Source organism: Anarrhichthys ocellatus, unplaced genomic scaffold (genome assembly GCF_004355925.1).
Source record: "Anarrhichthys ocellatus isolate YVR2014 unplaced genomic scaffold, GSC_Weel_1.0 scaffold86, whole genome shotgun sequence".
Taxonomy (NCBI): Eukaryota; Metazoa; Chordata; class Actinopteri; order Perciformes; family Anarhichadidae; genus Anarrhichthys; species Anarrhichthys ocellatus.
The window spans coordinates 424,753-451,820 of NW_022280116.1; the positions used below are offsets into that span (position 1 = coordinate 424,753).

General features: G+C 41.1%; 3 protein-coding genes across 7 annotated transcripts in view; all 3 read left to right on the forward strand.

Moving 5' to 3' along the window:
- parp14rs1 (poly(ADP-ribose) polymerase family member 14-related sequence 1) overlaps positions 1 to 3,892 on the forward strand; it is a 25,997-nt gene extending 22,105 nt beyond the window's left edge. For 3 of the 4 annotated variants that reach the window (XM_031875024.1, XM_031875023.1, XM_031875025.1), the window contains 7 exons: positions 84 to 146; positions 357 to 533; positions 619 to 837; positions 940 to 1,557; positions 1,901 to 2,037; positions 2,245 to 2,419; positions 2,720 to 3,891. In XM_031875024.1, the coding sequence (XP_031730884.1) occupies positions 84 to 146; positions 357 to 533; positions 619 to 837; positions 940 to 1,557; positions 1,901 to 2,037; positions 2,245 to 2,419; positions 2,720 to 3,006 (1,676 nt within the window). In that variant the 3' untranslated portion in view covers positions 3,007 to 3,891. Of the gene's footprint in view, positions 1 to 83; positions 147 to 356; positions 534 to 618; positions 838 to 939; positions 1,558 to 1,900; positions 2,038 to 2,244; positions 2,420 to 2,719 lie in introns of all 4 variants that reach the window. The other variant, XM_031875026.1, reaches the window with a different exon arrangement.
- A 983-nt stretch (positions 3,893 to 4,875) lies between these two features.
- esyt3 (extended synaptotagmin-like protein 3) lies at positions 4,876 to 18,400 on the forward strand. Its single transcript, XM_031875094.1, has 23 exons — positions 4,876 to 5,406; positions 6,536 to 6,577; positions 8,280 to 8,414; positions 8,551 to 8,627; positions 8,741 to 8,810; positions 8,943 to 9,032; positions 9,129 to 9,184; positions 9,307 to 9,427; positions 9,663 to 9,839; positions 10,222 to 10,304; positions 10,492 to 10,540; positions 10,794 to 10,883; positions 11,035 to 11,097; positions 11,200 to 11,259; positions 13,647 to 13,721; positions 13,925 to 14,011; positions 14,290 to 14,439; positions 14,678 to 15,012; positions 15,161 to 15,259; positions 15,663 to 15,794; positions 15,937 to 16,042; positions 16,558 to 16,607; positions 16,810 to 18,400. The coding sequence occupies exons 1-23, from the start codon at positions 5,068 to 5,070 to the stop codon at positions 16,841 to 16,843; spliced, it is 2,520 nt and encodes an 839-aa protein (XP_031730954.1). The 5' UTR covers positions 4,876 to 5,067; the 3' UTR covers positions 16,844 to 18,400.
- A 365-nt stretch (positions 18,401 to 18,765) lies between these two features.
- dnah7 (dynein, axonemal, heavy chain 7) overlaps positions 18,766 to 27,068 on the forward strand; it is a 69,934-nt gene continuing 61,631 nt past the window's right edge. For both annotated transcript variants that reach the window (XM_031874988.1, XM_031874989.1), the window contains exons 1-17: positions 18,766 to 18,920; positions 19,032 to 19,128; positions 19,219 to 19,396; positions 19,485 to 19,560; positions 20,134 to 20,314; positions 20,459 to 20,519; positions 20,732 to 20,857; positions 21,577 to 21,696; positions 21,838 to 22,021; positions 22,197 to 22,376; positions 22,849 to 23,121; positions 23,502 to 23,629; positions 23,956 to 24,034; positions 24,274 to 24,498; positions 24,656 to 24,802; positions 25,435 to 25,614; positions 26,813 to 26,953. In XM_031874988.1, the coding sequence (XP_031730848.1) occupies positions 18,849 to 18,920; positions 19,032 to 19,128; positions 19,219 to 19,396; positions 19,485 to 19,560; positions 20,134 to 20,314; positions 20,459 to 20,519; positions 20,732 to 20,857; positions 21,577 to 21,696; positions 21,838 to 22,021; positions 22,197 to 22,376; positions 22,849 to 23,121; positions 23,502 to 23,629; positions 23,956 to 24,034; positions 24,274 to 24,498; positions 24,656 to 24,802; positions 25,435 to 25,614; positions 26,813 to 26,953 (2,448 nt within the window). In that variant the 5' untranslated portion in view covers positions 18,766 to 18,848. The remainder of the gene's footprint in view (positions 18,921 to 19,031; positions 19,129 to 19,218; positions 19,397 to 19,484; positions 19,561 to 20,133; positions 20,315 to 20,458; positions 20,520 to 20,731; positions 20,858 to 21,576; positions 21,697 to 21,837; positions 22,022 to 22,196; positions 22,377 to 22,848; positions 23,122 to 23,501; positions 23,630 to 23,955; positions 24,035 to 24,273; positions 24,499 to 24,655; positions 24,803 to 25,434; positions 25,615 to 26,812; positions 26,954 to 27,068) is intronic.

The window sequence follows — 27,068 nt, forward strand, 5'->3', positions numbered from 1 at the left end:
ATATAGATATAGATGTAGATATATATATAGATATAGATATTGATTTTGTATATGATGTTTGTTTCAATATTCCTCTTCTCTAGGAGTATCCAAGGCCATTCTGGATGAAGCGGGTCCGGCTGTAGAAGCGGAATGCGCAACCCTTGGTAAGGAAACATTTACACAAAGATTTGCCATCAAACACAGTGTAACATTTATCTTGCTTGGTACTGTAATGACATGGATAAAGAGTCAATCATTAAGCCAATTCTCTATTCATAACTCAAGATTGTTCCAAAAAGAAGTATTGCTTTAAAACACACGTGACATGGCTGTCAAAGTTCAGAGTCATTCAAATCCACTGTCAACACCTTTAGGTGCCCAGCCCAACCCAGGCATGATAATAACCCAGCCAGGCAACCTCAAGTGTAAGAAGATCCTCCACCTAATTGGACAGACGGACCCAGTCAAAATCAAGAAGGGTGTGAAAGACTCACTGCAAATGTGTGTGACCAACTCATACACTTCTGTCTCATTTCCTGCCATCGGCACAGGTGAGATTTGTTGGCAGGACCCAATCTTGGTTGAGGTGTTTGTGTACATGAGTAGAACTCTGAAATTCACGCTGTCCCACTTCAGGTCAAGGCAACGTACAGGCGAAGCAGGTGGCGGACGCCATGCTGGATGCAGTGATTGACGCGTTGAGCCAAAACACTCCCGGCCCCCTGAAGACAATTCGAATAGTCATTTTCCAGCCGCCCATGCTGAAAGACTTCTATAACAGTATGCACCAAAGGGAAGCCACTGACCCGAAAGATAAAGGTGGGCTCTGGGGAAACATCGGCTCCAAAATCAAATGTAAGTGCAGTGAGGAGAATCGTTTCAGTGCTCATTTTCTTTCATCCATGATCACTTTTAAATGTTCAATCCTGATGCAGATCTCTGAATTTGTTCCCTCAGCATTATTTGTCAGGGGACCAAGTGGCGACAAGCCACAGAGAGAGGGGGATTTTGTCATCGAGGCTCTGAAAGTGGACCCTGCTTCCTTCCACATCTGTGGCGAGTCGCAGGCCCGCGTGGACTTGGCCAAACAGCAGCTCGACCAACTGATAACCCAAGAACAAAACAGCCTCTGCATCCCAGACAACTCCATCCTCGGATTCTCCGATGCGGACCACCAGCGCATTGTTGACATCCAGAAGACCATGGACGTGACGATAAGGACCGAGAGCAAGAACGCCCAGGCCTCGCTGACCATCGACGGGCTCAGCAAGGACGTGCTCAGAGCCAGCCACGAGATCCACGCGATGCTGAGGTCGGCCAGAGATAAGGACGAGCTAAAGAGGAGAGCAGAGCAGTCGGCCACAGTGGCAGACTGGCAGTACCAGCAGCCGGGGCTTCAGTTTATGAGTTTCGATTTAATGGCCAACTTCAAGCTTGAGCAAGCTTTGGAAAATAAGCTAGCGAGCGTAAAAGTTACAGTCCTAAGTCATGACTACACCGTCACCATGCCAAAGGGACCTGCAACTGATAACCAGGGGCAAGTCCTACAGATACAGCGCATTGACAAACTGAAAGGTATCTTACCCGTGTCCTCTGATAAGTAGAAGCATGCTAGCTGTTGCCACCGTGCTTCTGTGTCCTGCCTAACATCCACAATAACGCAGGATAAACTGATTATATCTTCACTATGAAGCCAGAATAAAGTGCATTCACACCGGATTTGAGTCCGTTAAGTCGGTAAAATAATTCTCAGGTGTTAGCATGCATTTTTTTTTGGACAGCTTTGTCAGAATTGTTGTATAATGTATGTTGTTATCTGGTCATGGTCACAGATTTTGTTTTTTTGCTTCAAAATTGCAAAACAATGCCTTGTTGACCCCAGGAATAACAAAAATGAAATTGTTTATTACGCCGCTAGACGAAGACGCGTCTGAACACTGGGATAAGATGCCAGCCAACACCTCGAGTCTGGCCGTCCTCATCAAGGTTGGGGCAGCGGAGCACACCGAAATCCTCAATCTGTTCCAGGCCACATGCAACCAAACCGTTATTAAGGTAGACTGCATCTAACGTGCACTCCTATTCAATGAATGATGTTTTTTATCTGCCACATTTCACCTGTCTTGTCATCAGGTGACATTAACACACCAATCCCATATCCGTTTTTTCTGATTAATCAAATCTATAAAAAATCCATTATCAGGAAAAGCAGTTCATGTTATGGACACAAACACTCAAAAATGTTTTCCCCCTCCTCCTTAGATTGAGAGGATCCAGAACCCCATATTGTGGAAGAGCTTACAGATCAAGAAGCGCGACATGGAGCAGAGAAACAATCACCAAAACAACGAGAGGCGCCTCTTCCATGGCACCAGCCACGACACCGTGGCCCACATCAACGAGCACGGCTTCAACAGGAGCTACGCAGGAAAGAACGGTGAGGAGCTTTAGGTCGAAAATACGGGACACTGTCTTGTCAGAGGCTTCCTTAAACTATCGAAGACACTGACACATCGCATTCCTTTAATGTCCATGAGTAGTTTTTACATCACAATGAAGCATATATGTTTAAATCAGTTTTGTACCTCAGTGTTATTCCAATAGATGTTTAGAACACTACGGTTGTAGTGTTGTTGCAGTTATTTCTGAATATCTACTTTGAAAACACACAGAAAACGAGAGACAATTAATGCAAGTAACACTGCGGATTAACTCAATATCTTTCCGCATTTTTCAGCTGCTTGTTACGGCAACGGCACCTACTTTGCCGTCGGCGCTGCCTATTCAGCCCATGACACCTATTCCAAGCCCAATCAAAGTGGGGAGAAGTGCATGTACCTCTGTCGAGTGCTGACGGGGGATTTCACTGTCGGAAAACAAGGCATGATCGCACCGCCGGCCAAGGGTGGCGCCGTCTCCATTCAGATATACGACAGCGTCGTGGACCGCTTGGCCAACCCCACCATGTTCGTGATCTTCCACGACAGCCAGGCGTGTCCCGAATATTTGATTACGTTCAAGTGACACAGCCATGCACCGAGACAAACAAACGCCTAATGCCCGACACTGCCTTACAGTATTTAATAACTGATTCATGTTTTTCTTCAGATATTTGGTTTATACTTCCAATTGGTGCACTAATATAATAATAGTCATGTCCTTGTTTACAAGCAACCTGTAATGACCACTAGGGTCAGTTATGAAGATATTAATACTCGGATCCATGTAGTGCCTTGAAATAATCTCTATCGTGCTACGGAATAATTATGCAAGGAGAAATCAAAAGAATGAAAAGAAAGGGTTGTCCAAACATTCTGTCTGTTTGTTATTGCTTTGTAATTTCACTGAACCCTGCACACTGTTTGTGGCCCGTGGGCGGACGATGGAAAGCACCTGCGCTGCTCCAGGAAATGATGGGATGGTAAAAAGCTCATCTGGCATGCATGTGTAGATCAGGTCACCAATCACTTTTGGTTTTGAAAGTGAAAGTTAACCGCTGTTCCAGTAAACCGGCCTGCACAAATAAAAGTTAATACAAGCACACTCATGTGTCCATTGCTTTCTGTATATTTAACACACAGCTAATTGCTCCATTTCTATATTTGTTTTCAGCTTTTGTCTATTATAGGAGCATACATGTTAAAATTACTAGTTTTCACATTTTGTTTTATAGTCATGTTTTGTTTGGTTTTCCTTTAACAAACATATTCCTTACATACCTTTTGAAAGGTGGAATTTGTCAAATCTTTCCTATTATACCGTTACATTTCTATATATACATACTGTATATAAACATGACGCAGTTCATCATTCAGATAAGATATTTGATGTCACTCAATGTCAAATAATGAGTTAACACTTTCCATATCCCCTCATAAACCCCTCAGTTTACCTGTCAAAGTTATTTATTTCAAACCTATACAATAAAGATTCTAATATTTTAACACAGACACCACTGTTTGATTTATCACTTGTTTTTCCACTTCGGGGCCGTAAATAGCTTTCCTTGTAATAAACACATCTATAAACGTATACGCTTGCTCTATAATAAAGATCCAGAAGGCGTATTTAAAATAAAATATTTGCAATAACAAAAACATCCTTTAGAATGCTTTACTTTGCAATGATGCTATCACTTCTATCAAGATCATAAACTTCTTTGAAGTCCTTGCATGCAGGTGCTGCCTTCTTGGTCTTAAATATGCACGTCAACGTTTGAAAGTGAATTTGCCTGCTTATGCATGTTCGTTAACGAAACACACACGAGCGCATTATTACTCCTAAGTGAGACAGTATTACAGAAAGGTCTGGAAAATCACAGATGTGTTGTCACACAGCTTTATTAAAATGAGGTGCTCTGTTGAGCTCTCTGGCTCCCTCTGCAGGTGAGACTGCATCAGTGCAGATACATTTCTCCTGATGCTGGGACATTGGGAGTTACTTTGCATTCAACAGAAATGGAAAACCACCGCTGCTCTACTAGCAATGTGACTTTGATTTCTATAAAAACTGGCGCATTCACAAAAATATTTACGGTAACAAAATCCAATAAAAAAACTGCAGACGTCCACAAAATATAAAATGATGAAGAGTACATATACATTATACAACTATAATAAAGCTGTAGAAGTAAAATAAATAAATAATAATTAAACATTTACGGTAACAAAATGTAATAAAACACTGCATACTTCTATAAAATGATGAAGAGTACATAAACATTATACAAATATAATAAAGCGGTAGAAGTATAAAATAATACAAAAATACGCTCCTATAATTAAAGGTTGCCTTTTGATTTTAGGGTGGAATTTCTTTTTTGTTGTTGAGCGCGGTCCCCACCCACAGCCGCCACAGGTGTGTCTACCTGCTTTTTTTTTTTGGGATGTTTCAAACACGGAAGTTTTAGGACCGTCACGACTCGCTGTATCACTGCCCACATGGGTTGTGCGGTAGATTGGCGTCCCTGTTTCGCTTTCCCCGATAAAGCTGCGCAAAACTGAGCCGAAATTACGCAAGTACATCAATCCGTTCAAGGCACAGTTAGCGTTCGGGACTTCGAGGAAAAACCGGAGTCCGACCCTGATGGCGTCCGCTGCCGGACCGACGTACCCGCGGGCGGGAGCCGGTGGGCTCGCGGAGAGCGACAGCGCGGAGAAGCTGGACTCCTCCACTGTCAACCGCGTCCTGATGGAGTTCCTGTCGTACTTCGGCCGAGCCGTCTTCGTCTTCTACCCCGTGTATCTGACCGGATACCTGGGCCTCAGTATCAGCTGGGTGCTCCTCTGCATGGTGATGGCCACTTGGTGGAAGAAGAATCGCCAGGTGAAAGACGCCCGGATCGGAACCGCCATCAACTTTGTGGACAACGAGACCCAGGAGGTGAACCGGGAGCTGCAAAGTGGCTTGCAGATGGCAACGTGGGTACGTATTAGTGTCCTAACGTGGAATGCAGATTTCTATCCTTTTACTGCACATGTATGTGTGAGCTGCCTTGCTCAAGGGCACTTCGGTAGCCATAGGCAGCAGAGAGATCGAACACGGCAACTTCCCAGTGGAGAGGTCCAACCTTCAGAAGTCGAAACTGTGTCTGCTGTGTTTTTTTTGGGCTTCACTGCACTGAAACCAAGTCGTGTGAAATATCCTGAAACAATAAGGCCCCACACACACACACACACACACACTGTGGGACTTCTACGCTCTCCGTTGCCTTGACTACACTGCACTGTATTTGCATGACATGCCAGACTTGGGCCTAGATGCTGGATGCTCAGAGTTGGGTGAAGCTATGTGTGTTGGGAGGGTTTCGCTGCTCTGCCTGTTTGGTTGCACCACACCCACTTTTAACAGTGACTCATGGGAACTGAAAAGGGAGAGAGACAGCGAGAAGGGTTCTTCTAATGGCAGAGGAATGTGAAATGCACACTAGATCAGATGTGAAATGCACACTAGATCAGATGTGAAATGCACACTAGATCAGATGTGAAATGCACACTAGATCAGTTCACCTTTTTAGTTATTGTCTTGCAGCCCACTCTCTCTTTGTATCTATGTATGTGTGTTTGTGTATGTGGGGGGGGGGGGGTCTTGGGTAGCTCTCACTGATGATACTTTTGGATTAGATGCTCAGAGTCTCCGTACTATAACATGATGATTCCAAACCTCTGTTACAGTCCACAGCTTTGATGCTGCAAAAGGAGCGTTGGTAAGCACTAAATAACAAATACAGCTGTGCTTGCCCATGTCAACTTTTTCTTTTTTCTTTTTTTTACTATGGAATGCTGCCGATTTTTCAGAAATGGGTGAAAATGTGCATAATGTTTCTGGATCCACCATTTTTTAAATATTTTTTTTAATTTGAATGATTTTTTTGTTGACTAATTTAACTAAAGCAATCTTGAAATTTGCATGATGTAAAATTAATAATTATTGACACGATTATGTCTTCCATCACCGCCATCATGCATGCTACTAACTATGTACTAACAAACCCACTTCTAACTTCACTATCTTTTTTTTTTTTTTTTTTTTTTTTTTTTTTCTTTTTCCAAAGGTCCACTTTCCTGAGGTGGAAAAAGTTGACTGGGTTAACAAGGTACAGTATCAAGATAAAGTTGTCTTCTTACCTTTTTTTTATGACTTCTGGAACCGGCTAAATCCCGTTGATGCTTTTACAATGACCGCACCAAAATCCAACTGTATGTGTTTCATATTTCTGCTAACTGCAATGCATGCTTTAAACATTTTGATGCATACTATATAGCAAGGGCGTAGGTTTGCATATGGTCCATAGGGACTAGTCACGACCAAAGTTTGGGAAAGACACAATTGTCCCCACCAATATTTTGTTAATTTGAATTGCCTGTTAGAAAAAATAATTTTGCACAATATATTTGCAAACTCATTCGTATTATTATTAGTGCTGGGCAAGTTAACGCATTATTATCGCGTTAACGCATTAATTAATTAACGCCGACAATTATTTTATAGCGCTTTTTTTTTATTTTGAAAGTCCGTTGCTCACTGGCAGCGGTGGAGGAATGGAGACTACTGGACATCGTTGCGGTAAAGTCAGCAGACACTCAGATCTCCGTGGTCAACTCAGCAGACACTTACATGTTAGTGCACCTATATGCTGAAATTCACGCTAAACGCATTCAAACGGCACAGATCGGGAGCGAGCGAAGGACTTTGAAAGTTAGTGGAAAGATTAACGTGAGACAACATCCGGTTTCTTCAGACCAACATCCGGTTTTCAGAATAAGATGCCAACAAAGCATGAACTATATTCACATTAAGTATAAAACATGCTACCTGCATCTCGTGAGTTAAAGGGAAAATACACCTAAATTGTGCGTAAAGTGTCTTTATTCTTTGATCGCTGGGTAACCATCATCACCTCGGAGTTACAGCATTATATTGCTGAACAGTAGAGCTGCATTCACATGCTCTGACTGTCATGAAGACAGACATTTTTTGCTGAAACTTGCTGAAACATTTTATTCCTGTTGCACAGCAGTGGAACGTTTCACATAAAGTCACACACTGAGCACAGATAGTGAAGAGATTGAACTGCTGCTGTGTAAAGGGACTACTGCTGTTAAAAATAACCTGATTTGTTTAAAGTGTTTGGAAACCAAATGTTATTGCCCTTTTGTTCATATAGCAGTACTTTTAAAATAAAAGTGCGCAATACACTACTTTTGAATTCATTATTGAATTTTGCCATAACAATGAGATTAATCTCGATTAATCGCAAAACATCCATCCGATTAATCGCGATTAAAAATTGTAATCGTTGCCCAGCACTACTAATAATTGCATAAAGGAGGAAAGCACTTTATTTATAGCCTATTAAGTGCTGCAGAATAGATTTATTTTTCTTTATTTTTGTCTTTTTTTGGCATATAGAATTACTATATGTTACTGTATATTGGCATTTTAGCAGAACGTTTTTTATTCATTTATTTAATTATTTATTATTATTATTATAATTTATTTGGTGCAGAATACTGTTTTGTATTTAAACTAAGGTTTTGTTACTGTTATTATATTTAAATCAGTTCGAAGTTACACAAATGTTAATATATTTTAATAAAGTTTGCCTGTTCAACATAATATCAACTAAGTTGTTTTTATATAGCGGGGGGGCTGGCAGTGTCCCTACCAATGCTGAGACCAAACCTACGCCTTTGCTATATAGTGCCTTTTAAGTGTGCCCTCTATTTCCAAGTGCATGTGAAGTTGTATCTGCTGCTTAGTTAGGGTGTGGAATTGATTTTGCTTTGCGTGTTCAGGTGTTGGAGCAGGCCTGGCCTTTCTTTGGGATGTACATGGAGAAGCTCCTCAAGGAGAACATCCAGCCGGCCATCAGGCTCTCCAGCCCCGCGCTCAAGATGTTCACTTTCACCAAGGTCCACTTTGGCCACGTAGTGAGTTTGCGTTTGTCATTAAAGCCATTGAAATCCTCCCGAATGTCAGTGTGTTCAATCAGCAATTAAATCTGATTAATGGCTACATGTTTTGTAAAGCAAAGCCCACAGGTTAACGTGTTCCCCTTAATTCCAGCCTCTCCGGATCACTGGGATGAAGGCATACACGGATGAAGTGGATCAGAGGGAGGTGGTGCTGGACCTGAATATATGGTTGGTCGGACACGTTTCTCACGTCGGAGCTTATCATTTGGTGTTTAAACCTTTTTTTGCTCTGTTCCGAGCCGCAGTCATTCACGTCTCACCAGAACTTGTTCTCTTCACAGTTACGAAGGTGACGTGGACATCGACGCTGAAGTGAAGCCGCCAATCACAGCCGGCGTCAAGGGACTTAAAGTGGGCATCTCGTTTATTTCTTAGCCTCTGTATAACTTGTATTATCATCATCATCATCATCGCCACCACCATCATCGCATGTGTTTACTAGTCTTGTAAAAAAACAAAAAAAAACTCTCTTGACTCTTCCAGCTCCAGGGGATGATGAGGGTCATTTTGGAGCCTCTTATTGGTGAAGCGCCACTGGTGGGAGGAGTCACCTTTTTTTTCATGCGCCGCCCCGTGAGTGATGTTTTAATGACCGTAAGGCCGTCAACTAAACCAAGTGGGATTAGCCAAGTTTAAAACGCTTACATTATTTTACTTTTTTTTTTCCAGACCCTACAAATCAACTGGACCGGCATGACCAACCTCTTGGACAGCCCTGCCTTCAGGTGAGCTTCCACCACGAATCTCACGATGTCCGTCCTTTTTCTTGTTGGAGTTCTAACGTTCACACCGGCGTCTCGCCCGTTTAGTTCGGTAAACTCTCTCGTCTCATCTGTCCCCCGTCCAGCTCGCTGTCTGAAGAGACCATCATGGACATCATTGCCTCGCTCATGGTGTTGCCCAACCGCATGTGCGTGCCCCTCGTAGACCAGGTCAAAGTGGACCAGATGAGGTTCCCATTACCTCGGGTATGTACGATAGTACTTTCCATGTTACAGTTTGATCTTCATCTGATCACCTGCAGTCACTTGCATGTTTTTTTTATACTTAACTATATTGCATATTTTAGGATAAAATTCCCCCTTTCAAAATAAAAACAATTGCTTTTATGACAATTGTGGGTAAAGATTTTGTGTTTTTTTTTGTGTTGATTTCATACGAGACAGTATTGCTAGTTTGGATCTGTCCTTGTCTGCTCCTCAGGGTGTGGTGAGGGTCCACCTGCTGGAGGCTAGAGACCTGTTGGCGAAGGACACATTCATGATGGGTTTAGTGAAGGGCAAATCAGACCCCTATGCGACGCTCAGGGTGGGCAACCGACATTTCAAGAGCAAGATCGTCAAAGAGAATTTGCACCCCAAGTGGAACGAAGTGTATGAGGTAGAGTAAACGGGGTATCACGGGAAAACTTCCGTCATATTGGTATAACCTTTTTAGTATAACCTATAACTTTCCTTTATGGATCTCTGAAGGCAGGACTTCAATGTAGGACATATGGGTCAGGACGCGTAGCCTTATATGGTGTTATTGAGGCTTGAGGTCCATTGTTTGGGAGCTGAGGTTGTCTCCAGCATGTGACAATTTCCTCCAATTTTTACTTTTTTTTTTCAGTACAAACGTTTGCACTTCCAGGTGCATCATCTAATGTCCCGTGTCTTCGTGGCGTGCTGCAGCCTTTCTCTAAATGTGGTAGAAATCTAATTAGGTATTCTGATCTAAACACTGACTCTCCACCGTCCACCTTTCCTTCATCTGTGTGCAGTTCGTGGTCCATGAAGCCCCGGGGCAAGAGCTGGAGGTGGAACTCTACGACGACGACACGGATAAAGACGACTTTCTTGGATCGTAAGAAAATTTCTAATTAGTCGCACGTGTTTTATTCACTTTACTATATACAGAGCTTCTCAAATATGGAAACTTTTGAATTTCTTTTTACCCTGCCATACATGGCACTTAACATGGTTGCTTGGTTGAAATTTTACAATACAGTAGCTTGCACAAACACGTTTTAATTTTTAAATTATCATTTCAGGTATCACCTTGATTTGGGAAGAGTAAAAAAGGATATAGAAATGGATCAGGTGAGCTTTTAACTAATATTCTGGATACAAGGTATAATGTAATTTGTGCCTAACAAGTACATTATTTTCTTTGCAATAGGTACAAAAAAAAGAGAAATATCTCGAGAATTTGCAGAAGCAGCATTTTTTAAGAATGGAAAGAAATGTTTCAACGCTAATGCCTTTTCTAAGCCTTCGCATTTTCTCTATTTAAATGCAGGCTTTCATATACATACATGTCATGATGATAAATTAATCTCCATTGCTGCTGTAGTGGTTTCCTCTGGAAGACGTCCAGAATGGAGAGGTCCGTCTCAAGCTCCAGTGGTTTTCCCTCAAGACTGACCCCAGCCTGCTGAGGGAGGTAGCGTCATTATTGACCCATCCAAATTTTCATTAACATTTATACTATACATATTTTTTTGTTATTCTACAATCTTAAAATGACAGTTCACCCCAAAATAGAAAACAACAACATATTTCTCGGGTGTAAATCGTGTATTGCTTTCTTCCAGTCTGCAGACGGCCTTGCTTGTGCTATGCTCGCAGTCTATCTGGACAATGCCTCAAACCTACCAGTAAGTAGCTTCTAATCGGGATGATGTTGTTGTTGTTGAGAACAGATGATACAACGTGGATAGAGAGATGTACTGATGTGTGTTCTTGTGCTCTGACTCCAGAAAGACCACAACGAGATCACCGAGCATCAGAAACAGGGGAAGCACTCAAAGGAAGCTCGGGTAAGCTGCCCGGTGCTAATCTAGGCTGGCCTTAGGGATCTTCTTTTGTTCTAGATTTTGATTCACTTTTTTTGTGAATGTTCACCACGAAAGTACAGTAGGTCATTTCTGCCCTTGAGAAGGAGGTTAAATGCTGTAACAACTAGTCAGCACTGTACCAAAGACATCAAAATACATACTTAAAACTTCATCTTAAATCTTTTTTTTATTTTCCTTCTGTCGTAGGAATTTAAGAATAACACAGCGTTACATAGACATAATCAATATGAATGCATATTTAACTTTAGCACCAGTCCACTACTGGTCATAATTGCATTTCTGGTAAATCAGTTTTTAATTGTCTAACACCAGCCGTATCATTGCCAGGAGACCCATACTGTCTTAACTCATTAGCTTGTACTTGATTTGGCATATGGATATTAATCTAGGGATGTTTGGTATGCAGAGGCCCAACCCCTCGTCCAACGGAACCCATTCTTACAAAGGTTTTATCGCTGGACATTCTCCACAGGGTGTGAAAGAATGGTACTTGTAATTCCTTCTCCAGCACACGCCAACTACAGTTAAACCTTTCTTTTTTAAAGATCTTACAGCTATTTAATATACTGAATGGCAATGGCTTGAGGGCTTATATGCTAGGGGGTGTCAAATATCTCATCGACACCTAACATGAAAAGTGGGATTATTTCTTAAAAGGGACAGTTCACCCCGAAATCAGCACTCAGCTCGTGGTGCTCAAAGCGCCCCAAAACAACTCAACAGCAATGTTTCTTTCCAGAAATCATGACCAAGTAACTCAAGATAATCCACAGACCTTGTTGTGAGCAGTTTCATGTAGGAACTATTTTCTTTCAACCATCATTCCGAGAGCCATACAGTCCCATTGTATTGGCGAGAAGGCAGAGATCTCTACAGCTGATATCTCCAAAACTATGCAACTCACACCCAAACAATCTAGATTGATAAATAGCAATACAGGTGAGAAGAAAAATATGTACTTTTAATTTTGGGGTGAACTGTCCCTTTTAGGGTTTCTTTTGGCCTTTCATAAAAAGCCAATATTTATTCTCTAAAGGTTAAATCATGCAGTAATCTAGCTTCTCATTCACCTTACTGTCTTACAGTTTGATTGTCCTTATGTCAGACAAAAGCCTCCGTGTACTTGTCCCTGTGCGTAGCTGGTATTTCCCGTTTGTCCGGTGCGTGCCTTCCTGTGGGTGCGTTATTACCAGCTGGTGTTCATGTTGCTTTGATATCTTCCTTGAGGCTTGTTCAGGGTGAGGTTCCCAGCAGAAAGAAACATGAACAAGTGTTGGTAACTAAGTGTGAACATTTTTGAGGGGAGGACTTTGTTGAGAAAGTTAAACAATTACTATATCTATACTCCTTTGCCCTCTTTCCAATGCATTTATTACTTTACAGTTTCTGGTACACACTTTTGAAGCACTCAAACTTGTGCCAATGTTATATTCCCCCCCCCCCCCCGGTCTGGTAATTATGGTAGTCATCAAATTGTAAGAATTAATTTAGGACACTTTTTTTGACCCATCCCTGTTAAACAAGTCTATCTCAGTACAGGCTCTCCTGATTTGAACTGTCATTAGCAGCAATTGCTTCTGAACGCCTTCTGCTGGTCTGCTGGAAAATACAGTGAAGTGAAGTGTGAGAGGCAACACTGATTTCTCAATTTCATTATCCTGAGCTACATTGCATCAAAGCAAATGCAGTTGAGGAAAACTGAAAAGACGGCCTTGTCTTAAGGATGTTTTTTTCAACCCCTAACCCTTACTTAGCAAGTTTATTTTTTAAAGTAAACAGTCTCAGCCAACATGTCGAGTTAATTGTAGGTTATTCTTGGAGCCTCAAATGTGTCTGCGTGAACCTCAACATTTTTCTTCTCCCTTGGAATGTTGTCAGTCATGCTCATACTAGCATGCTAGCTGTGGCTACCACCAGTAGCATTCACAGTCTTCTCCAGTGATCATAAAAGTTTACTTCTCTGTTTTTTTTTTGCCAGCATAAACATCTGTTTTACGTGTCCCAGATGGTATGGTGTATCTGCAATGTATTGGGGAGTGGAATGCAGAGCCTACCTAGCCTGGAAGGCAACAGACTGCTTGTAGACAGACTCACAATGTTAGCTTGTTAGCTTGTTGCCTATTGTAATAAGTGAAAGCAGACTTAAATGGGAAACAATCACTGAAAGCAGTTGAGATATCAAGTAGTAGCGAAAACATTGTTGATAATGGTCACCCAGCCCATCAGTATAGTCCCTAACAAATATTCCTTATTGTTCCTGAGGTTTTCTGTGTCCGTGTTATGTATGAAAACATTTTGTCCCAAAAATATAACTCATGTGCTGTCTCACTGATTTACTTTCTTTTCAGCTCACTAAAAGGAAAACTGCCTGCCCGGACTCCTTTGTGGAATTGACTGTTGATAAAGATGTTCAGAAAAGCAAGGTACGGCTCTTACTTTATCACATTAATACACCGTTTTCTCTTTACGTCCTAAAATTAATAGAATATCTCAAATGTCTTGAATTGTACAAGAAGGCGGACGCGTCCCTGTTGTACTGAAAAGTTTAATTTCAAATTGCCATGTCCGTTTGCACTGAAACCATTCGGCTGTAGTTATTACTTGTCACTGTCGTCTCTTTCCACAGGTTGTTTTTGCATCCAAAGACCCGGTGTGGGAGCAGGGCTTCACCTTCTTTGTGCATAACATCAAAACGCAGCAGCTCACAGTTCAGGTTCGTCATTTAGTGGTGCACACACACCATACAGAGGGTTTGCAACACACCTTTCTATTTTGTTTACAAATGCTACAAGTAAGTAATTCTTATTAACCTGTATGTGTCAAAAGTCAGCTACCTTGTAATTTCATCACAATAAACCTAAAAGAGGGAACACCAATGTTGATGATGTTGTTAAACTAGATCTTTTTTCAGTCAATCAAATTCTCAGGAGGTCTAAAACCTTTTACACTGGCTGCTTAGATAATAGTTTTGTTTGTGTTCTCGTGGTCCAGGTCAAAGTGAATGAGAAGAAGACTCAGCTCGGTGTTTTCAACTTGCCCTTGAGTCGCCTCATCAACACCTCCGACATGACCCTGGACCAGCGCTTCCAGCTGGAGCGCTCCGGAGCGAACAGCCAGATCAAGCTGAAAGCCACTCTCAGGGTGGGTACACAATGTTGGCAAGCACACACACACACACACATACATTTAGCCTGTACAAACTCACATTACACATAGGCCGATCAAGCACATCACGCATTGAGTACAAAGATGCACTCTCATATACCACAACATTTGTCTGCTTCAACCAATGCTTATGAGAACTTGCAAGTGAGCTCTTCTACACTGATGCTTTTGTATTGTGTCACTGACATTAGCCATGTCCTCAATCCCACAATAGATTCTTACTCTGGAAAAGCCTCCGCCCATGATTATCCTCGAACCTCCTCCACAAAACAAGCAACAAAGACCGCAGACTAACCAAGGAAGCAACGCCCCTGTATCCACTCCCTCCGCCAATACAGCCTCGTCTCCGGCACTTTCCCCCAGCACCAGCCCCGCTGCCCGCGCCTCGTCTGCGCCGTGGCTAGCTGATAACCAGAATGGCTCTGATGAAACCTGGCAGCCATCTTCTTCCCTGTCAAACATGAGTCAGTTAGATTCCCACAGCCTGCTGTCCAAGAACTCCATCGCTTCGTCCCGTCTCGACCTTTCGGAGGGGGCCTCTTTTCCAGAGTGAGTCTATAGCTTTGCTCTTTGTCTTTTTCAGATGTTCAGTGCACTGACCTCTGACCTTTCTACAGGTGTGATGAACTAATCAACGTGGAATTTAACAAGAGTTAAGTAGTACAAGTGACAATACAAATATTTTCTGTCCCCACAGGGCCATTATGAATCATCAGGGTTCCTTTGGGGAGATCCAGCTGACTGTACGCTATGCCACCCTGAGGCACAAACTCATCGTCCTGGTTAAATCCTGCAGGTACAGCAGACAAATCCAGCCTCACTAGTGCCACCCAGCGGCACCAATACTGACAAGCAATATACCCATTTGCTAAGCTCTCAACACATTTTAGTTCTCAGAACACAGAAAATCACAATCCAGTTTCTGTGTGATAACATAAAAAACAACTTTCAGTTGTTGATACACTGTACATATTCTTGGATTTTACATATGTGCGTTTGTGCCTTTTTCAGTCCTCAGTAGAAGAGTTTTATTTTGAAAATACTTATGGTAGTGAGTATTTGCTTGGTTTAAATAGTGTGACTGAATCCAACATAACAAAAGACTTAATTGCTTTAATTGAACAAACAAATGATTTTCTCTTCAATTGAATATGGTTAACCAGCTATGGTAACCTGTTGTGTGTACCGGTTTCCTGCAGGAACCTATTCCGCTTCAGTGACAATGGCACAGACTCTTATGTCCGCCTGTATTTTCTCCCTGACCAAACCTGGATACATCGCAAGAGGACACATGTCAAGAAGAGGACAGTCAATCCTGTCTTCGATCACACGTAAGCCTCCTGGATTCATCCTAAAAAAGCATTTTCTTTATTTCTTATTACCAAAGTGAAGTAATTGCTGTATGTTTGAGGCTCAACGGTTGAGACAGTGTCTGGAACTTGTTTCTTTCTGCCAAACCCTCTTTCATCACAGGTTTGAATTTAACGTGTCGCTTCAAGAAGCACAAACCAGGATGTTGGATGTGTCAGTGAAAAATGGAAAAATGTTCCATTCACGGGAGAGAAAGGACATTGGCATGGTGGGTAATGCTATTTGTGATAGACTGCTGTATCAGCTGCAGAATCTTAAACTTTGGCTCATTATTGTACGGAAGCCCTGAGAGGAGAGTAAAAAAAAAATACTGATCTAAATTGTTTTCTGTGAAACAAGTGGGGAAAAAAGTTTTGCAGAGAAACTACTTCTAATTCACTTTTTTATTTGTATTTTTCGGGATCATTGCATTTGTTCTTGTAATACTTATAGGCTGAAGTGCACCATTACCCCATGTAGTGGTGTGCTTAAGCCTCTTGTGGCCCAAATGAGTATTACAAGAACAAACACTAGAAAAATTATCCTGAGAATAAAACACCTTCCAAAACTTTTTTACACCCGTCTTCACAAATTAAATAAAGACAACAACTTTTTTTTAAATCACAAACACAGCGAGAAAACAATTTAGATCTGACAAAAACAATGTCTTTGTTACTTTGGTTGTCACACTTTTGCAGCATCTGGATAACTGTCTGAATGTTCCTGTTGTGCTCCTGTCCACAGGTGATGATAGATCTTTCACAGTTGGATATAGTCAAAGGCATCACAGAATGGTACGGGGCCTAGTTTTCTACTTTTCCATGATTTGGCTGAAGTATTGTGAATTGAAGTACCAATACTTCCTACCGTCATTGTGTATATTTGATGTTTTATGTTATAATAGTAACAATTTATAGAATTGTATGCGGGGAAACAAACGGCTTCATTGATTCAAGTGAAATTTAAATGGATTTTTAATTTCTCTTTCTTTTTAAGGTATGAGCTCACACTGCCTGGGCTGAAGAAGTAGAGCTGAAAAACTCCTGTTTACAGTTTTAAGAGCAGCTCCTCAGCCACTGCAAGGCCAAAAGTAGGCCTGGTATATGTTGGGAGGGTTGCATATTCCTTTGTTCTTCCTTACCATTGTGGAACAGAGTTGGGTTCTCCAAATGCAGCACATTGTACTGTATGTCAAAGGCTGTACGCTCACAGGTAATATTCCACTTGGAGTGGTTAAGTGCATCTAATCCCACTTATCCACTCTGATATAAATATATAAAAAATCTGTTCTAAATGATCTGGAGCAGAGCAGACGTATAACTGCAGATACGACTTTTAAACATGCTTTGGTATTCCAGATAATTTTAGCATTAGCAGGGTTCCAATTTTCCAGCCAGTTTATTGCAGTTAATTTGAGTTGACGAGCAGAAATCAATGGTCCTGAATAATGAGGCTATTTGCTATTTAGCATTTCCCTTTCATTGTATGTAAATAGAATGTAATTCACCAGAACATGTTGGTATTTATACTCTATCAAGAAACAAGATCATTTCTTTAATTCAGATATTTTTTTTTGTGGGAGGGTTTTTTTTTTTTGTTGATCTGAGCCAAAGTTATCCTTTTGTATTTAAGTGTAAATACTTGAATTGATAGTTTTATGTAATATTTTATAGTATAAGCTGCAGCAATTCAGGAGAGTCATTGCATATTGAGGAAGGCTTACACGCTTTACATATACTGTACATATTCACAGCTGGAAGAAGCCAAATACAACTAGAGTTTTGCGTGGGGCAGCTTAGCAGTTCTACTGAAGCAGTCGGTTCATTAGAAGGGAAACTGCCTCCAAGCATGGCACATGAGAAATAGTTATTTGCTCAAGGGCACCTTGAGCATAGTTACTGGAGTATGTCTTTTACACCTAACCCTCAGATTTACCACCTGGTGTTTTAGTGATATTTAACCTTTATATTTAAAAGTACTGTTACACTCACAAACAAACTTTAAAAGAGAGTACTAACAGCTTTCTGCATTTATTTAGAATTTAACTTAAAAACACATGCTAATTCATCAAGACATAGTCAAATTACCCTTGAAGTTGTTACAACTACCATCCCAATACATTTTGTAGGCATATATCTTGACTGTCATAGACCATAATTTGGTCTTGACTCGTGGTTCATCTGTTGTCCATTTAAATTCTTCAGGAGCTGGAGAATTTATGAAAAGTGTCCAGGGTCTGGTGTTTTTGAATTGACACTGTGACTGTGCCATTTGTTTTCAGCTAGCATTTTAAGGCAAATAAACATCTTCCAAGAAAATTATTGTTTTGTTTTTTTTTCCACTTAAAGCTCATTTCCGGGTTTTAGGGCTCATCCCAGAAACTCTCTATAAGTGTGAATGTGACAAGTTGTCTCATAACATACCAGTACATACACTCTACATGAGCCCGAGGGAAGGCATGCTTCACCTCCGCAGAGGTCTATCACAGGATTCGTGGGTATACGAGCCAAACACGATACAATTTGTAAAATACGTGTTTTTATTCTAAACGTGTTTTTATTCTAATATATATTTATATACTCTGACACAATTTACAAAATTCCATTCAACTTATTTTCTCACCATCAGTAACCCCCGCACACTTCACATTAATGGACTATTCCATCAGCTGTACTGCTAGGGGGCGCTGAAACTCCCAAATTGAGACTGGAGGTATTCCAGACAACATCAAATATCTTTACTGAAGCCGAGTTATCATTGTGAGCTTTTAAGACAAAACACACGAGGGGGAAGTAGATAAAACATTAGCAAAACTCCAACGGTAATCTTATTAATTTGAGCAGCCAGTTTAGCTAATAATCTATCCGTTAACTCCTGCTCGTGCCTGCAGCGCATGGGTGGTGCTAAAGCTTCACGCGAGCTCACAGTTGCGTCCTTAGCAACGGTCCTGGCAACGACACACGGGGTTTAGTGAAAGAGCTAACTATCGTTAGCTATCTTTAGCTTATGAATGATAACTTTGCACAAGTACCAGCATGAGTTCAGCCAGGAAGAACAAAACGAATACAACTGATAGTTTCGCGTTCTTGCCACCAAACCCACCACCGGTAAGTTTATCTAAACACGTCTCAATAGTTTGTGTCAAACACAAACCTGGTCGATACCTCTTATATATGATATTATATGATCTATATCATATATATCATACTATTTGTCAGGTCCACAGAAAGCAGCCGTGGATGGATGCAATACCTTCATTTTCGCTGTTTCCTCCACTCCGGCCGACAGCTCAAGGAACTGAAGCAGCTGTGAATAGTGAGTTCTGATCACATTGGGCTATTCTAGTAACTCCTTTAAGGACCGTGTTATTTGTGCTGATCTGATCGCCCGTGTGTGCTGTACTAGAGGACCTGATCGATGATGACAGTGGACCCAGTGGTCAAAGTTGTGGCAGAGGCCGGAACCTGCTCCAGAGCAGAAGGGCCGTGCAGATCCACAGGACGTCCAAGCATGGCAGCAGCAGCAGCCTCACAGAAATAAAAAAGCGCAAGAATATCCGCGCAACTCTGGTTAAATTCATATGGTGAGTTGGTGTATTGTTTTTATAAAGCTTAACTATCCATATCATTTAGAAGCAATTGTTGTGACTCACATTTCTTCACTCTTTTTAGTCAGGAGGAGGAGGAGGACGGAGACTCTCCACCATGTGGCTCTTCCAAATTTACAGCAAAGAATAACCGTGAAATGGTGAAAAGCAAGACACACTTGAAGCCATGTATTATATCACAGACCCCCTTTTGTCTATGTGCCCATAATGAAGGTGGTGTGCTAATCATAATCTTTTCAGGACACTCGATATGGTGGCCTTTTAATCACTGTTTTGTTTTGTTGGTCTCAGTGGTTGCAGTTGCTAGGTAGGATACTTTTTCAGTGCAGTCTTTGTTCAATATAAGAAACAAATCTTCAATATAGTTGGAATTCTACTATCGCTTATACTCAGGCCAAACAATACATTTAAGTACACTGTTTTTTTATTTTAGCATTTGTATGTGCAGTGGTCTAATTTACACATAAATAAGTGAACACAACATGGAAAAGGAATATTTACTGCACCCCTCATAGTAAATGTTGTGCACTTAATATGTATGACATGCTCCACAACTATTTAACCCTCCCTTCAACAAGCCCATGGATGTAGATATTTTTTCATTATCCAGTTATCATCACTGTCACCAAAAAATTAAATTAAATTCATGTTCAAGGCATTGTTTGTTCAAAATGTTGCGACTGAGAATGGTTTGTGCTATTCTATCTTGTCAGAGATACAACTACTACATCCAGACAGGGGTAGACCTGGTGAATGTGACTCCTATGGAGGACTCTTGGCTGGAGAACATTCAGGACATGGTTCCCTACCACCTGAGGAGCCTGAGCACGTCTCTTCAGCTACTGGTCGATGAGATTAAGGAGGACTATCTGCTCGGCATCAAGACAGCAATCTGTATTTAATTACATTTAAACTCTTATGAACTTGTAGTATTGTATTAACAGTGTTACACAAAAATAAGTGGTGACTGGGTGACTTGTAATACACAAGACGGAAAAAAATATTGTTTGTTTTACTATCATTTGTTTGTGATTGCAGTGAAATTTACATTCAGAGATTCAGAAAATGACGAGGACAAACGGCCCCCCCACAGGCTTGAGTAAGTCAGCAGGACGTGACGGAGAATGTTGCATGTGTGTCTTGTGAGAAGTATAAAGTGCCTCTGCTGACGTATACTGTGTTGCACGGCTACATAGATTATGTCTTTTCCAAGCAGTGACTGGAAGTCCTTCAGCATTATGAATCATATAGTTTGCTGGAGGAAATGAAAAGTCTGTTCTTCACTGTCCCTCTGATATCTGTCACTGTCAGACTGGAGGTAATGCCAAAACCATGGAACAAAGCCTTTGTCCATGCACGGAAGATGATGAGAGATAAGCTTCACTCTATCAACCCCACTATGCTGCAGGTGCTGAACATGTGGCATGACGTTTACAAGTAAGTATGCAATGATGTGATTTGGGGTTCATTGTCTTAACTATTTAGAATGAAACTGAAATCTAAATGTAGGTGTTGAGTGAGTTTGATTAACGTAAGTCAAATTAGCCTTTAAAAATATATTTATATTTTTAATTATTATAAATGGAAAAACAACATACTGTGTTCAATATTTTTTAGATCTTTTATTCTATAATACTGAATTAAAAAGTCAGTATGTGACCCACATACATGACACACATACATTAGTACTTGTCAGCAGGCTATTATGCATTATTGAATGTTATTCTAAATTCTATTCATCACATATGGTAACTGTAGGTCAATTATTATGCTAATGTATAACATATGGCAGTTGGGAGCACCGTTTTCAGCTGAACATGTAGGTATTGACACAGCAACCAATAAAATATATGTGCATGATTTTAAATTATATTTTTAATTTTAAAATGTAAATTTAAAAAAAGTTCAAACCTTATAAATAATTTCTTGTTTCCAAAATTACAGCTGCTTTAACGGCACGGACAGGTTTTTGAAGAACCATGACAAAGTGTTGAATAATAGAAAATGGTGTTAGATCATCTACAAAAAATCTAAAATGTGTCTGTGCTTTTCTAAAGACACTTCTATGTTATCCCATGTCACACACCCCTGAAAGTACAACTGCTGCAGTAGATCTTTGTTTGCCTATCTCACCCTGCTGGATGACCTGCTTGTAGAAATCTCCGTCTGATAGATGTGGAGGAGTTCCACAGCAGAGAGGAGTCCATGAAGCTCCCTGAGTTTCAGCAAATTGTCACCAGACATGTTGATAAAGCCAGAGGAATCCTCCTCAATCAGTGAGTCCACTTAACTTAACACCAAGATACCTGTGCTCAGTTAAATACATCTTCTAAGTTGCCATTCGTAAAATAAATTGAAGCTTTGACCATTTGACTATTCTCTGAATATAATCTTCAATGTGCTGTTTTCTACACCAGTTGGGTTCCCGAAGTACAAAACATTTACTATCAGGGGTGCAGGTCCATGCTGATGCCGGCCTCTATACACAAAGCCAAACTGCTATCTTTCTTCAACTGTGCCGCTGCACTGATGACCTCCCAGCTTCAGAGCCTTGCATTAAACTCAATGAGGGACTACACACACCTATTTTCACAAGACCCGGTAGGAGAATGCTTACAAAACTGATATAATAATATATTTTAGTAGAGTCGAACATCCTGGATTTGGAAGAAATTATCATATAATTTCATTAAATGTTTAGATTTTGACCTAGACGTACAGGTGGACACTAACAGTTGCGTTCTTTCTCTGCCTTGTTTTGGCTCCACCATCTTAGCAGTCAGAGCGAGCCTATGAGCACCCGGGCTTTGTGCTGCATCTGATCCTGGAGGACGGGGAGATCAATTTTGAGCCCGAACTCAAATTGTACGAGGAGGCCCTCCTTCACATCTATGAGCTCATGCTCAGGTCTATCAGCACGGTGCCTCGCGTGGAAACCAAGCTGTTCCTAGAATGGGTAAGAGGGACAGTGTGTGTTTAGTATGCACAATTAGTTGCCAGTTTATTAGGTACCCCGAGCTGAAACTAACGCAGTCTAACACAACAACCCTGCAATAAATCCTACCTTCATGAAGGTTACAATTCACTTGTTGCATCAACTTTATGATCATTTTCAAGAATCATTATAACAAGGCGTTTTTCTTATTTAGCCTTCCCTCACTGATGTAAACGGCGTATACAGAATAATGGAGACACCTGTCAGGATAACACAATTCAGTTCAACAGCACCCCAAACTGCAGCCTCCAAAATGATCATGAAGTTGAATCAACACTTCTCTCAGACAACAAAAACTCTAAACACTGTTTTTTTTCCTGCAGTCTTGTTGTCCGGATGCCCTGTTCTGTATTTCAAAATCGCAGTAGCTCATCATGGCATTCGATATTTAGTTTTTCCGTTTGTGTTTGCACCCTACTCCGTGTCTTCCTAGTCAAGCTTCCAAACTGGAAGCACCTTAAAGCCCATCATCCTGCCAGAGATTCTCCAGGCCCAGCAGGAGGAGGTGCGCAGTGTGTTCTGGGCTGAAAGTGTCAAGCCCAAGGAGTACATCCACGAGTATGATGAATACGCCACACTGGTATCCAGGCTGGCGGAGGAGCACGTGGAGCAGTTCCTCAGTGAGCAGCACTCCTTCCAGGAAATCATGGCGGATGTGGTACACTACCAGCAGCTTGCTGACCGGATCCAGTACACATCATGCCAGGTACTTGATCAGCAAGGGGAAAGTCATCAGAAATGAACATTTGATGGCTGTAAAAGTTATATATTACCTAGACATTTGAGCCCATTAGCTGTTGGTGATGTGTGAAGAAACCTAAAATGTAAAATATAATTACAAGAGTAGAATTTCGAGTGACAGTAATGAGATTGGTAATGTTTCTTTACTCTCTAATACCAGAAATAACTATCACTCTGCATGGAACACTATCTAAAAAATCCTGATAACTAAACAATCTGAAAACCTCGAAAGCACCAGTCTTTATACCTTGATGTTTTCCGTGACTACGCCCGTCTATGCTTGTATGAAAGTCATCTCTCTTAAATGATGTTGAATGTGTTACTGACCAACACTTTGGGCTTCAGGTGGTACGTCTTGGCATGTTTGAGGTTCAGTCCCAAAAGCTTATCCGCTCTCTCGTCAAGCGTGCTCAGGAGCTACAGCAGAAACTGGTCACTCGGATGCTACAGGACCATCAGGAAATCAACAAGAAGTCAGTTGGTTCGCCTTTTTCACTTTTTCTCTCCACAACCACCCAGAAATTTAAGATGCAAAAAAAGTTGACTAGTTGGTTTAACAACACATAAAGCTTTCAGAGTTCAGACTTTGCCTGGCCAATCTAGTGCCTCCTCGAAATAAAAACTGTGCCGATCAAAGGGAATGTACAGTAGCACCCTTTTTAGTTTTAGTCCCTGTGTTAGCTGCTGTAGTGGCCTCTATCCCAATGGTGCCCCTTAGCTCCAGGCTCTGCCATAATCAGATTGTAGGTCTGTAAGAACCTTTGTATATGCCACCGAATTAATGCTCTTCCACCCACAGGCTCTGTGATGAATTTGAGAAGATTGCAGAGAAGGCACTGAGTACACCAACTGACACGCAGGAACTGATCAAGCTTAAGGTGACTAACCCAAATGTTTGTCTCACAGACAAGCTTGGTGCAGTGACTTACAGTATATGCAATTGTCCCTCACAATTCTGTCCACAAAGCAGTCAGGCATGACATTACGCTTTAAAGATACAGTCAGTAATAACTGATGAAAACTTTACATGTTTTTGTTCACACCCACTAACTGTACTGTGGCAATGGCAGTAGGTGAAGTACTATAGTGTGCGTTGTTGCCCTGTACTCCCATCCAGGCCTTCATTAGTAAGGTGGAGACCACAGAGATGCCTCTGTTGGCGCAACGATTGGCAGACTCCAGTGCACAGTTGTGTTCCCTGATGGACTTCGTCAACCTCGCACCATTGGACATGGAGCTCAACACACAGACCTTCCAGTGGCACAAGCGTATGCCATCCATCTTTAAGGAACACCAACAGATCATTACCGAAAAGACAGAGCAATATCAGAGTGACCTTAAGGTCTGTGTTTCTACACTATCTATCGAACCCATTGATATGTTGACTGGAGTCTGGATGTTATTGCATGAGAACTGTAGGACTAAATTGTTAATCTGAATGTAAAAAAAAGAAAGTATTGCTAGAGAACAAAGAGGGCATTTCTTTTTGTGCATTCCAGTTGTGCCGCGACCAATTTGTGGAAGAACTGGAGAGCTACAACATACAGGTGAAGGAGTATACCAGCTTTGGTGAGCTGACAGATCTCAGCAACTACTTGAAGAAATCCAAGGCCCTCAATGCTAAACTGGAGTTAGCCACGGAAAAGGTACACGAGGCTTTCAATGCTTGAAAATATAGGAGTAAAGAAAAAGCAGTTCAAAGCTGTGGCAGCAGCTCTGTCAAATGAGAGCTATATGCAAAGTGACAGTAGGCCAATATGGCACTAAATCATGTAGACAAAGTTTAGTTGTACTGATGCCAGAAACATGATCATACAAATAGCATGCAGTGTCTTTGTTTGTATCAGTACAGGACACTTTACATTGATAAGATCCATTCTGCTTGCGGTATGATTCAATGCTGAGCATAATATTTGATTTTAGAGATACTTCGCTTACAAATGTAAGAGCAGATGATGTATGAATTGGTGGTCGTGGATAGACATGTATCTGACCGTAAGATACACAGTCATTGTACAGTGGATTATTGCATTGTATTTGAAGTTGAATTACAGTATGTGCTTTTAAATATATAACCTGTAGAGGGCAGCATTTGCTGTAAAAAAAAGAAAAAAAAAGAACTCAGTCACAGGTGTTGAAAGAGGCTTTGTGAGGTTTTTGTCATCCATATACTGACACTCGTCTATTTATCTTTTCTTTTTATGTCTTTGTCTACTTCTTCGTTACTTCTATGCTTCCATCCGTGCCTCTCTTTCAACCTTGCTGCCACTCTGAAAAGATAAATGAATTCAATCTGGAGGAGGAGGCCTTCGGCTGGCCTGTGTCCCAGTACCCGCAGCGTAAGAAGATCCAGGACCAGCTCACACCCTTCCTGCGCCTCTATGAGACAGCCACTGCTTTCCTAAACCAGAACGAGCAGTGGCTCCATGGACCGCTCTCGCATGTGAACCCAGACAAGGTACCAAAGTTTGGAAATTCCTTTGTTATTAAGTTGGACATTGTGTCATTACAGCTTCAGTGCTGCTTAGGATGCCGTCATACCTCCTGCACTGTGTGTGTACTAAAATGTTGCAGGATGTATTTGTGTCACACTATTAGTTGTAAATTGTAAATTGTGATTGCCAGCTGTAACAGCTGGACGTGAGTATAAAGCTTTGTTTGAAATTCTGTGTTCTTTGAAAGCTTTGAGAGCTCTCTGTCTCTCTTTCTTTTCCTTTAAACCAGCTATTCAGGTTTCATTCACAATAACTCTACAGGATTTAAAAAGCTGCCTCTCTTGCACACTGTTACACACACACCTACACAGGCATTCATGGATTTCAGTTTTCAAACATACTGTATGTCATAAATCAATCATGTGGCAAATCAGTCGTCATTGTCGTCAACACGACATTCACGGGACATCTTCTATAGCTCGTTAGAGACGGAGATGTGCAGGTGTGAATACATGTTCACAAACACATGAATTTGCCCCAATGTCCTGTTCCCACTGTTTGATTGACATCTCAGTTTCTGTCTGTACTGATGTTGTAAAGCAAGACAACTCTAATTGGCTCTGGTTATAGCAGTCGTTAGGCAAAGATTTTTGTATAGCAACTTTCAACAACGAGGCAATTCAAAGAACTTTATATTAGACATAAAGGGACATTAAGACAAGATATAAAAAAAGCACAAGGAAATATAAGAAGACACAAAAAACAGTGGTATTGAAGCTTCAAACTATTCGGTACAGCCCTATATTACTCTAACCTACGATTACAAATGTGGCATTTCATTCTAGTCTTAATACCAATCTTTGCCTAAACTACGGCCCCTCCCCTTTCTGTCACCTCTCACTCTCCCACAGACCATAGGCTATAAAAAAAACACCATAGCACAAACACAGGAGGGAGAGGAGAGGTCTCCTCCTAAATGCCCTTTGCTGTCAGTGTTAACTGCATTAAAGCCAAAGCACTTCCTCCATCAACTTCATACCCAGCTCTTATTACTACAGCAGCTAACTGTCAGAGTTACCTCCACGACTTTAACTATATGTATATACTGTATGTATAATGTTTTGGTATAATGGAATGTTTTATTATATTAATTCAGTTGGCAATTTTTAATTCATAGTCACTCTATTTTTTTCTGGTGTCTTTGTAACCCCACCCTTGTAGTTAGAGATGGATGTTGATAACTTCTGGCGCACACTGTACAAGCTGGAGAAAGGCTTCAATGATGTACCCAAAGCCCTGAGCTTATCCACCACTATGAAGACTAAGGTGGAAGACTTCAAGGAGCACCTTCCTTTAGTGCAGGTACGACCCTAAACATTTAATATCTGTAGAAGAAGTCAAAATAACTTTAGTTTCAATTACTTTAAAATTAAAAATTTGATCAAAACGTCTTTCTGATAGATTATGTCTGCTATGA

Excerpts from the sequence above, each read along its gene's own strand:
- esyt3 (XM_031875094.1), top strand. The coding sequence starts at position 5,068 with ATGGCGTCCGCTGCCGGACCGACGTACCCGCGGGCGGGAGCCGGTGGG. Across the intron at positions 8,811-8,942 it reads CCGGCGTCAAGGGACTTAAA|CTCCAGGGGATGATGAGGGT; the intron begins GTGGGCATCTCG and ends TGACTCTTCCAG. Across the intron at positions 11,098-11,199 it reads ACAATGCCTCAAACCTACCA|AAAGACCACAACGAGATCAC; the intron begins GTAAGTAGCTTC and ends CTCTGACTCCAG.